We start from the raw sequence: 11,584 nt of genomic DNA, 5'->3' as shown, positions 1-11,584 counted from the left end.
ACAAAGCAACATGTAGCCATGCATTCACTTACAGTGGGGTCGGTCCAGAGGGAGCATCGTGAACACTCCTGGCAAGGGGCTCCTGGGGAGCGAGGATGCTGGCAGAAGTGGTCATATCCATTGATAGATACTCGACAGAGGTAGCACATTTGGGCACCGCAGCGGCAAGACATGCGGTTGCAGCCTTCTGATTTGATGAGGCCGGTCCCACACTTATGGCATTTCCTAATGCGGGCTGCAGTCATCTTTTCTTCACTAAAAAAAAGAAAACAGGATTGGAGATAGCACGGAAGATGAAAAAGAAAGAAAAATATTATGGCCCTTAAAGTCTTTCTTTCTTTCCACAGATGATGATTGCTTGGCTCTTTTGGTGACATTCGAAGGGTGAAAAGAGCCTATGTTTTGGGCTTCCCTGGTGGTGCAGTGGTTGGGAATCCGCCTGCCAATGCAGGGGACACGAGTTTGAGCCCTGGTCCGGGAAGATCCCACATGCTGCGGAGTAGCTAGGCCCGTGTGCAACAACAACTGTGCCTATACCCTACATCCCGTGAGCCACAACTACTGAGCCTGCATGCTGCAACTACTGAAGCTTGTGCGCATGCAGCCCATGCTCTGTAACGAGAAAGGCCACTGTGGTGAGAGGCCTACGCACTGCAATGCAGGGTGGCCCCCAATTGCCGTAACTAGAGAGAGCCCTCGCGCAGCAACGAAGACCCAACTCAGTCAAACAAACAAAAAAAGGAGCCTATGTTTTGGAGTCTCAGAACTGGCTTCAGTTTTTCAGTTGTATGACCTTGGGTAAATTATTTAACTGCCTCGAGACCCAGTTTCCTCATTTTTAAATTGGGAGAACCGAACTTTCTCATACTGTACTTCAAAATTAATTAATTAATTAATTTTAACATCTCACAGTGTTTTGAGGATTACAGATAAGATACAGAGTACCCTGGGGCAAGTGCCTGGCACCTAGTATTTAGAAAATGATTATTCTATTTGTTATAGGAGTCCCTATAGGCTTAAAATGGAGAGAAAAAACTCAGTGTCTTCCTAAACAATGTTTTTTATATACACAAAGCTGGATAATGGAGAGCCAGTAAACCTTCGTTACATACACACCTTAGGTTTTTTTTTTTTTTTTTTTTTTTGCGTTATGCGGGCCTCTCACTGTTGTGGCCTCTCCCATTTGCGGAGCACAGGCTCCGGACGCGCAGGCTCAGCGGCCATGGCTCACGGGCCCAGCCGCTCCGCGGCATGTGGGATCCTCCCGAAATGGGGCACGAACCCGCGTCTCCTGCATCGGCAGGCGGACTCTCAAGCACTGCGCCACCAGGGAAGCCCCACACCTTAGGTTTTTAAATACATACTTGACATAGGGCTGGGGTAGACACAGCTGGGGGCGATCCAATAGCCACCTATGACTTCTTCCTGTTGGCGGAGCTCACTCCTATGACAAACTGGCATGTTGGAATACTACCTTCTCAGACTCCCTTGCAGCTAGGGGATGGGCACACATATGACTCAATCCTGGCCAATGGGAAGCTTGTAGGGAGGCAACTTGTTTCCAGAAGCACTTTTACTGATATCTAGAGTCAAAATGACAGGTCTTGGCTTGTTTTCAAGAGCTGGCACCTCTGAATTAGTTACTTCTAATGGTGCTGTTCATAACTCTGAAATAACACTTGCCACCTTTGCCTCTAATTGCTTATGTGTGTCTTCCTCTGCTGTGTTGAGTTCCTTAAAGTATAAGGCAGAGGCTACGATGCTTGTACCCAGCTGGCATGAAGAAGTGTATCATCTTGATGGGAAGGAGTCAAAAGGTGTCACTGCTGAGACCAAGAAGAGCATGAATGACCCCAAGCATGGATAGCCTTGAAGGACTCATCCCATTGCTCGAGAACTTCTCTCCTCGCTGGGTACACACACAGTGTGTAACGAGGTAATTGCTTTATTGTAAAGAACGTAATAACGTGGGGATGAGTTCTGATCTGCACTCTCCCTCCTAAATCTGAGGGAATGCAGCCTTCTTCCTTCCACTGCTCCCAGTTTTTCTGCTAATAAGTAAGAGTAGCCAGATGAGCCTGTGGTCAGGCAAGTGTTTTTTTTTTTTTCTTTTTTAAATATACATTTAGGACTTCCCTGGTGGCACAGTGGTTAAGAATCTGCCTGCCAACGCAGGGGACGAGGGTTTGAGCCCTGGTCTGGGAAGATCCCACATGCCGCAGAGCAACTAAGCCCGTGCGCCACAACTACTGAGCCTGTGCTCTAGAGCCTGTGAGCCACAACTACTGAGCCTGTGAGCCACAACTACTGAAGCCCGTGCACCTAGAGCCCGTGCTCTGCAACTAGAGAAGCCACCGCAATGAGAAGCCCGTGCACCGCAATGAAGAGCAACCCCTGCTTGCCGCAACTAAAGAAAGCCTGCCCACAGCAACGAAAACCCAACACAGCCAACATAAATAATAAAATAAAAGATATTAAAAAACATATATATATAAACAAATCCATTTATTTATTTATTTTTGGCTGCGTTGGGTCTTTGTTGCTGTGCACGGGCTTCTCGTTGCAGTGGCTTCTCTTGTTGTGGAGCATGGGCTCTAGGCACGTGGGCTTCAGTAGTTGTGGCATGTGGGCTCAGTAGTTGTGGCTCACAGGCTCTAGAGTGCAGGCTTAGTAGTTGTGGTGCACAGGCTTAGCTGCTCCATGGCATGTGGGATCTTCCTGAACCAGGGCTCGAACCCATATCCCCTGCATTGGCAGGCGGATTCTTAACCACTGCGACACCAGGGAAGTCCAGGCAAGTGGTTTTAATTACTGATATTTAGAAGACTGTTGTAGGATGCTCCTCAGAAGCCAGATCATATGTGTTTAAAAACAGAAAAATACATTAGGAAATTGGCTGCTATTCATTTCATTTAGGTCTAAGTTCTGAACAGCCCAAAATGAAGGCAGGCAGAACTCTGGCCTGAAAAGAATTTAAACCCAGTTCAAGTTACAGAAGAACAAATGAGTTCTAAGTTTTGCTGAACAGGAAACAAGGTCAAGGAGACAAAGTTTTAAAAAAGTAAATTTATTATTGTCAACACTGTACACATGTTCATGATTTCAGTTAGCTCAGCAACCGTGAAGACAGTCCTCAATGTTCCATGTTAAGACTCACAAGGTTCTGGGACTTCCCTGGTGGTCCAGTGGGTGAGACTCCATACTCCCAATGCAGGGGGCCCAGGTTCAATCCCTGGTCGGGGAACTAGATTCCCCCATGCATGCCACAACTAAGAGTTCGCATGCCACAACTAAGAGTCTGCATGCCACAACTAAGAGCCCTCATGCTGCAACTAAGAAGCCCACATGCCACAACTGAAGATCCTGTATGCTGCAACTAAACGTGCCACAGCGAAGATCCCATGTGCCACAACTGAGACCTGGTGCAGCCAAAATAAATAAATATTCAAAATTATTATTATTTAAAAATAAAGTTCTTGTCTTTTATTTTATTTTTTATTATTTTACTAATTTATCCCACCCCGCCCTTTTCCAGCTGCACCGGGTCTTAGTTGAGGCATATGGGATCTTTGTTGAGGCATGCAGGATCTTTCATTATGGCACGTGGTCTCTTTGTTGCAGTGCTCAGGCTCCTCTCTAGTTGTGGTGTGTGGGTTCCAGGGCGTGTGGGCTCCAGAGCGCGTGGGCTCTGCAGTTTATGGCACGCAGGGTCTCTCATTGAGGCGTGTGAGTTCAATAGTTGTGGCGTGCAGGCTTAGTTGCCCTGCAGCATGTGGGATCTTAGTTCCCTGACCAGGGATTGAACTCGCGTCCCCTGCATTGGAAGGCTGATTCTCTACCCCTGGACTACCAGGGAAGTCCCCAAAATTACTATTAAAAAACAAACAAGACTCACAAGGTTCTGATGAAAAAGTTTCCAATCTGAAAAGCTGTGACCAAAACACAATTACAATTTTCTATGGCACAAACTTTCTGTGTACACGCACCCTGGAGACTGAGGTGTGGCTTTAAGCCATTGCACTCTGCCTGGGGCTGGCTCACGTCTTCCCTGGGCAGCTGCTTAGGCTGTAGTGTGGGAGAGGAGTGGCTAAAGAGAACCAAGGTTATACAGTCCTTTCCAGGAAGAGGGTACATTTGCTTGCTCTGTTCCACCAAGCTGTCAGTCGCCAATGTGAAATAATACTGGGTGCGGTGGGGGAGAAATGGATGGAGGAGGGGGCTCCCCTGGTGGCGCAGTGGTTGAGAGTCCGTCTGCCGATGTGGGGGACGCAGGTTCGTGCCCGGGTCCGGGAGGATCCCACGTGCCGCGGAGCGTCTAGGCCCATGAGCCATGCCTGTTGAGCCTGTGCGTCCGGAGCCTGTGCTCCGCAGCGGGAGAGGCCACGGCAGTGAGAGGCCCGCGTGCCGCAAAAAAAAAAAAAAAAATGGATGGAGGAATATGAAAAACACATATAACTCAGCATGGTTATAATGTTCAAATAGTTACTCAACACTGCAAGGATATCTATTCAAGTCCTTTGTTTTTGCAAAAGAACAGAACTAGATAGGGCCAGAATGGCCCTGTACCATAAAAGGACTGCTATTATGGGATGTGGTGACCACCTATCCAGTAATGTGAAAGTGCAAAATGGGACTGGGGAGAAATCATAGTTGATTTTTTTGGGAGGAGGGTGATTTGGCAAGAAGATTCTAAACTAGGCAGGAAGCAAACAGCCCTACAGGATGTGATCATTCACAGGAAAGGAAGAGAAGCCTGGGCTGCAGCTGTGTGGACTGACCTTGTGTTCAAACAGGAAGGCTCACTGCCCTCCTCTACATAACCAATCAAGATCCTACGATTCCATGGTTATTTGTTCTCACCACTATTTAATTATGCTGGAAACTCCTTTTGGGAGCTGTCCTTATTTCCTGTAGCATACACTATTCAAAATCTTAAATGGCTTTCCTCTGTGAGCATGTGTATGCATTTTTTTGGTGATAATGTGCACATAAAATTTACCATTTTATCTATTTTAAAGTGTACAATTCAGGGACATTTAGTATATTCCCAATGTTGTGCATCCATCACCATTACCTAGTTCCAGAACATCTTCATCATCCCTAAAGGAAACTCTGTACCTATTAAGCACTCACTCTCCCCAATCCCACTTCCCCTGCAACTGCTTATCTGCTTTCTGTCTCTAACGGTTTTGTCTATTCTGTACATGGGCAAATATCCATATGCCTATGAATACTTTATGTAAATGGAATCATACAAGATGTGGCCTTTTGAAACTGGTTTCTTTCACTTAGCATGTTTTGAAGGCTCATCCACAGTGTAGCCAAATATCTTCATTCCCTTTCCACGGCTGAATAACATTCCACTCTATGGATATATTACACTCTGTTTACCATTCATCAGTTGGTGGACATTTGGGTTGTTTCCTCCATTTGGCTATTGCAAACAGTGCTTCTAACGAACATTCTTGTACAAGTTTTGCTGGAATACCTGCCCCATCTTATACCACTTATTATGCTGTATCTTATGATGTAGCAATAAACTGCTTATGATTCCCTGGGTGTACCCTGTTGTTTCTTACTACTGACAGCTGGCAACTGGGGATTCCTTGGCTCTCTGGTCCATGGCTTTAGAGCTATATGGTGGGGAAAAGAAGTGGAAGCTCCTGGAGCACCCTCTGCCTACAAAAAGTGATACCAGATTCCTGTGAGCATCTCTGAGAGTGGCACCACCATCAAGGGGTGCTGATTCTCAATAAATCTCCTTTTACTTCTCTGTCTGGACTGTATAGAGGAATGGGTCTTGGAGAACACTGCATTACTATAAGCCTAATCAGGTGCTGACTCTAATTGCAGCTGCTGTTCCAGATGTCATTTCTTACCAGAGCAAATAAACATAACCTCTGGCAACTGGTATGCAGCCAATGATCTGGAAAATGCTTTTATTTTCTGACCAATAAGCCGAGAACACCAGAAGCAGTTGGCAAGGACCTTGATCATCTGTCAACCAACAGACAATCCACTGGACCACTATTCTAATGACATGCAAATAGAACCCAGTGAACCGGAAGTAGCAGGTACTTTACGATACATTAATATGGTGTATGTATGCCAGAAGGTGGGAGATAGATCTCTTGAAAATACAGAGATCTCTAATCTCTATGAATCTCTGGTGGTCTGGAGGTCATGTGTATATATATCAGGCTATTCCTTCCGAAGCTACGCACACATTGCTGTTATCTTGTACCCCCTACCACAAAGAAAGAAGTCAGACATTTGGGAGGCCTTTCTGGATTTTGGAATTAACATATATCACATCTGGATACATGGTTCTGATCCATTTACTGCTGATACAAAAGGCCAGGTTTAAGTAGGGTCTAAACCAAGAGAAGCCTTCCAGCTGCTATTGGACCCAGTGGTGTTCCAAGTGTCTATGGCAGACCAACATACTGAACAGAGCTGGTAGCAGGAACTGATAGGAGAGTCAGAAAGGGGGCTGTGCTTCAAAAAGTAACCAACTCTGGGAATTCCCTGGTGGTCCAAAGGTTAGGACGTGGCACTTTCACTGTGGGGGCCCGGGTTCGATCCCTGGTTGGGGAACTAAGATCCTGAAATCTGTACAGTGTGGCCAAAAAAGAAAAAAAGTAACCAAGTCTTCTCCTTCTGAGAAACATCTCTGGGTCTGTGACCGAGTCTTGGTGTAGTCTAAATGCCTGATCAAGAATGAGTTTATAGGGCTCCCCTGGTGGCGCAGTGGTTGAGAGTCCGCCTGCCGATGCAGGGGACACAGGATCGTGCCCCGGTCCGGGAAGATCCCACATGCCGTGGAGCGGCTGGGCCATGAGCCATGGCCGTTGAGCCTGCGCGTCCGGAGCCTGTGCTCCGCAACAGGAGAGGACACAACAGTGAGAGGCCCACATACTGCAACAGATAAGGAAATTTAGGCACAGAAAGATTTAAAAATTTCCCTAAGGGTCTTAACTACAGCTCTCGGGGTGAGCACTCAGTAAACGTGTACTGACTTCGTGAATAAGACATCCTTCTTCGAGGCAAAACAAAGGCTCAAACAGCAACAACAGAAATCATCCGTTCCTCCCAACTCAAACTAGATATGACATGTCCACAATAACAAGAACAGATTTTGGGGGAGCTGGCTTGTAAACCGGCTGAAAGACAATTCCAAATGAGAAGCTCAAAGTGTTTTAGGCAATAGCACAACTGCTAGAATACTGCCAGACAAGATGATGACTTTGAAAAAAGAACAGTTTTTGACATGTTCATCACTCAAGGCCATGCCACTGATCAGGGTGGTGGTCACTCTGAAATATAAAGGCTGGCTGACAGGGATAAGCCTGGATGTGAGGAAGCAATACCAGATTTTTCTAGTTGGCGTGGTATTTGTGATTACTATGTATGTGGCTGAATTAGTTTTCTTTTGTTTACTGTAACCTTAATCACATCTGCAAAGTCCTTTGCCATGTGAGATTAAAAACAAAACAAAACAAACCACAGGTTCTGGGGATTAGGGCATGGATTATCTTTGGAGGCCATTTTCTCTTCTCTAACATAGTCTGGGCCCTCTGGCTTCCAAAGATTGATATCCATCCCACATGCAAACTACAGTCACCTCATCTCAAGGACCCCAAAGATCTCATCCAGTATAACATCAACTCAAATTTCATCATCTAAATTAGGTATAGATGAGACTCTGGGTATGATCCACTATGGGACACACTTCCTCTCCACCTGTGGGCCTGGGAAACTAAAGAAACAAATTATCTGCTCCTAAAATACAATGATGGGACAGGCCTAGGACAGCATTTATAGATATTCTGGTTCAAAGGGGGAGAAAATGGAAGGAAAAAAGGAGTCACCATTCCTAATAAATTTAGAAATCCAGCTGGGCAAACTCCCTTATATTTCAGCTCTGAGAACAATCCTCTGTGGCTCACAGCTCTGTTCATGGCTTGAAGAGGAATAATCCTTCCTTTTTCAAGAAAGGTAGCATATGTTTGCAGCTGAGTAGTTTTTAATCAGCCTGTTTGCCGCTTATAGAATTTTGGGGGGTCTGACAGACTTCTTTCATTTTGTACTGTCTCTTTCAGTCCAACCTGGCAGTGTTTCTACTGATATAAAATTCTTCAAGAAGCCTGTGGGTCTCCCACGTATGTCACAGGGATTCATTCCATTAAGACATGAAGCTCAGGGGCTTCCCTGGTGGCACAGTGGTTAAGAATCCGCCTGCCAATGCAGGGGACACAGGTTCGATCCCTGGTCCCGGAAGATCCCACACGCTGTGGCGCAACTAAGTCCATGTGCCACAACTACTGAGCCTGCACTCTAGAGCCCACAAGCCACAACTACCGAGGGCCGCGTGTCTAGAGCCCGTCCCCCAAAAAAAGAAAAGCCAATGCAGTAAGAAGCCCACGCACTGCAACGAAGAGTAGCCCCTGCTCTCCACAACTAGAGAAAGCCCGTGCACAGCAACAAAGACCCAACGCAGCCAATAATAAATAAATAAATAAATTTATTAAAAAAAAAAAAAAAGACATGAAGCTCATTCACAGATATTTCCTTGATAATCCCATCTCTACTTTTGGCTTCTGCTTAGATGGCTGAGGGATAATGCCCGAGTTTCCTAGAGGCTCCCTGGTTACACTGAGGGGGATCTGTGAGTCACTCTCTTAGGCTCTTCAAAGAGCCTTTGTGTAACTGAACACTCTGACATTCTCAATGCAGCCTTGGTTTTTTTCTCTAGAGCATGCTTTTCCTGACAGTCAATCTCTTAATTTTAGGGTCTTTTATCATCTGGAGAGTATGAGATTTTCAGAAATAATCAAGCCTGTTCCTTAAAAAAAAAAAACAAAACAAAAAACACCTATTTATTTATTTATTTATTTATTTATTATTTTTGGCTGCATTGGGTCTTCGTTGCTGTGTGCAGGCCTTCTCTAGTTGCGGCGAGCAGGGGATACTCTTCGTTGCAATGCGCAGGCTTCCCATTGCGGTGGCTTCTCTTGTTGCAGAGCAGAGGCTCCAGGCATGCGGGCTTCAGTAGCTGTGGCACGTGGGCTCAGCAGTTGTGGCTCGTGGGCTCTAGAGTGCACGCTCAGTAGTTGTGGTGCACGGGCTTAGTTGCTCCATGGCATGTGGGATCTTTCTGGACCAGGGCTCGAACCCATGCCCCCTGCACCAGCAGGCAGATTCTTGACCACTGCGCCACCAGAGAAGTCCCGCCTGTTCCTTTTTGTTAACAGCTCTCCTCTCAGTCTCTCTCTTTCCACTTGCATTTGCTACTCTTCAATACTGTGCTTGGGGGACTTCCCTGGTGGTCCAGTGGGTAAGACTCTGTGCTCCCAATGCAGGGGGCCTGGGCTCAATGCCTGGTTGGGGAACTAGATCCCGCATGCATGCCTCAACTAAGAGTCCGCATGCCGCAAATAAAGATCCTACATGCCAAAACTAAGACCCAGCAGAGCCAAAAAAAAAAAAAAAAAAACAACTGTGCTTGGAAACTTCAGTTAAATGTCGTTTCACCATTTACAAGTTCTACTTTCTTCATAACTGCTGGACACAAGTCAGCTAAGCTTTCTGCCATTGTATAACAAGGATTCCCTTTCTCCAGTTTTCAATAACATGTTCTCCATTTCCTTCTGAGTCCTCACCAGCACTGCTTTTCGTGTCCATATTTCTACTAACAGTCTGTTCATGGTGATTTAAGTGTTCTCTAAGGTAATTTAGGCTTTGCCCATTATGGTCCTCACTTACTTCTGAGCCCTCAATGGTGGTTTCTAATGTCTGTATTTCTACTAATGGTCTGTTCAAGGCAATCTATGTATTTTTCTATCATGCTTCTCAAAATTCTTCCAGTTTCTACCCATTGCCCAATTCCAAACCCATTTCTACATTTTAAGATATCTGTTACAGCAGCATTCCACTTCTGGTTCCAAAATTTATTTTCTATTGCTGCTGTAACAAATTACCACAAACTTATTAGCTAAATGTAACACAAATTTATTATTTTATAGTTTTATAGGTCAGAAGTCCAGCATGGGTCTCATCAGACTAAAATCAAGGTGCTGGTGGGCTATGTTACCTACTGGAGGTTCCAGGAGGCAATCTGTTTGCTGCTCATCTGGAATGTCAGAGGATTCAGTTCTTTGAGGTTGTAGGACTTAAGTCCCCCTTTTCTTGGCAGCTATAAACAGAATGCTATTCTCTGCTTCTGGAAGCTCTCACGTTCCTTGGCTCATGGCCTTCTTCCTCTACCTTCACAGAGAGCAACAGGAGGTAAAATTCTTCTTGTGTCTCTCTGACTCTTTGTCCATCACTCCATCTTTGTCTGATCAGAGAAAAGCTCACTCTGCTTTTAAGGAGTCATGTGATTAGACTGGATTTACCTGGATAATTCAGGATAATCGTCCCTATTTCAAGTTCCATAACCGGAATCACATTTGGAAAGTCCCTACTGCCATGTAAGGAAATATATCCAAAGGTTTATAGGTTCCAGAGATTACGACATGGGACATCTTTGGGGAACATTTTTCTGCCTACCAAACCTGTGGCAAAGAGCAAAGTCACGGAGCCATTTGCCTAGGTTCAAATTCCTGCTACGCCAATTACTACCTGTGTAACCATGTTTACTTGGGCTCTGTGTGTCAGTTGTGTCATCTGTAAAATGAGGATAATAGTACCTATCTGTGGTGGAGACCTGGAGACTGTTAACTGCCCCAAATAGCCATTTCCCACTTTATTTTCTTGGTCACAAAACCCACTCCTTACCCTTCAAATTTAAGCTGGACAAAAAATCGGCCAGCTAGAAACTATATATGGTATCTGCCTTGGAGCCAGGTTGTAGCCATATGACTCAGTTTAGACCAATAGGGTATGAGCAGAAATAATATATATAATTTCTGCTTCACTTAAAACTTAAAAGCTGCCTGCCTGGCAACTTGTCTCTGTCTCTCTCCTCTTCTATGGGTTGGAGTGCAAATGTGGCTGCAACCTAGTCACAATTATGCAGATAAGAACACCACCTTAGTGAAGCAATGAGATCAAGAAACCCAGGTCTTTGAATGACCTCATGGGACAGATCTGCCCCACCTGCCACGCAGGGCTGGACTATTATATGAGAGAAAAATAGACTTCTTTATTATATAAATCAATGTATTTAATAGCTGTAAAGTGCCCAGACACATAAGGAGTGCTATACAGTAATGTTGTTCTTACTGACTGCATTATTTTGCATTCTGGAGGTTGTAATTCTACTTAATGTCTCAGGCCACCAGTCTCCTACAGAAAACAGATAAGCAACAGTAGTGCAATGTGACTTAATTAAAATGTGTAATAAGGGACTCCCCTGGTGGCGCAGTGGATGAGAATCCGCCTGCCAACGCAGGGGACACACACTCAATCCCTGGCCCAGGAGGATACTACATGCCGCGGAGCAACTAGGCCCGTGCGCTACAACTACTGAGCCTGTGCTCTAGAGCCCGTAAACCACAACTACTGAAGCCCACAAGCCACAACTACTGAAGCCCACGCGCCTAGAGCCCGTGCTCAGTAACAGAAGCCACTGCAATGAGAA

The 11,584-nt window shown here is 45.5% G+C and overlaps 1 protein-coding gene across 2 annotated transcripts in view; it reads right to left on the bottom strand.

Moving 5' to 3' along the window:
- RNF216 (ring finger protein 216) overlaps positions 1 to 11,584 on the bottom strand; it is a 154,966-nt gene that overhangs the window by 17,308 nt on the left and 126,074 nt on the right. For both annotated transcript variants that reach the window (XM_007447076.1, XM_007447077.1), the window contains exon 14: positions 33 to 255. In XM_007447076.1, the coding sequence (XP_007447138.1) occupies positions 33 to 255 (223 nt within the window). The remainder of the gene's footprint in view (positions 1 to 32; positions 256 to 11,584) is intronic.

The sequence above is a fragment of the Lipotes vexillifer genome, unplaced genomic scaffold (genome assembly GCF_000442215.2).
Source record: "Lipotes vexillifer unplaced genomic scaffold, Lipotes_vexillifer_v1.1 scaffold625, whole genome shotgun sequence".
Taxonomy (NCBI): Eukaryota; Metazoa; Chordata; class Mammalia; order Artiodactyla; family Lipotidae; genus Lipotes; species Lipotes vexillifer.
This window is presented reverse-complemented; position numbering and strand designations above follow the sequence as displayed.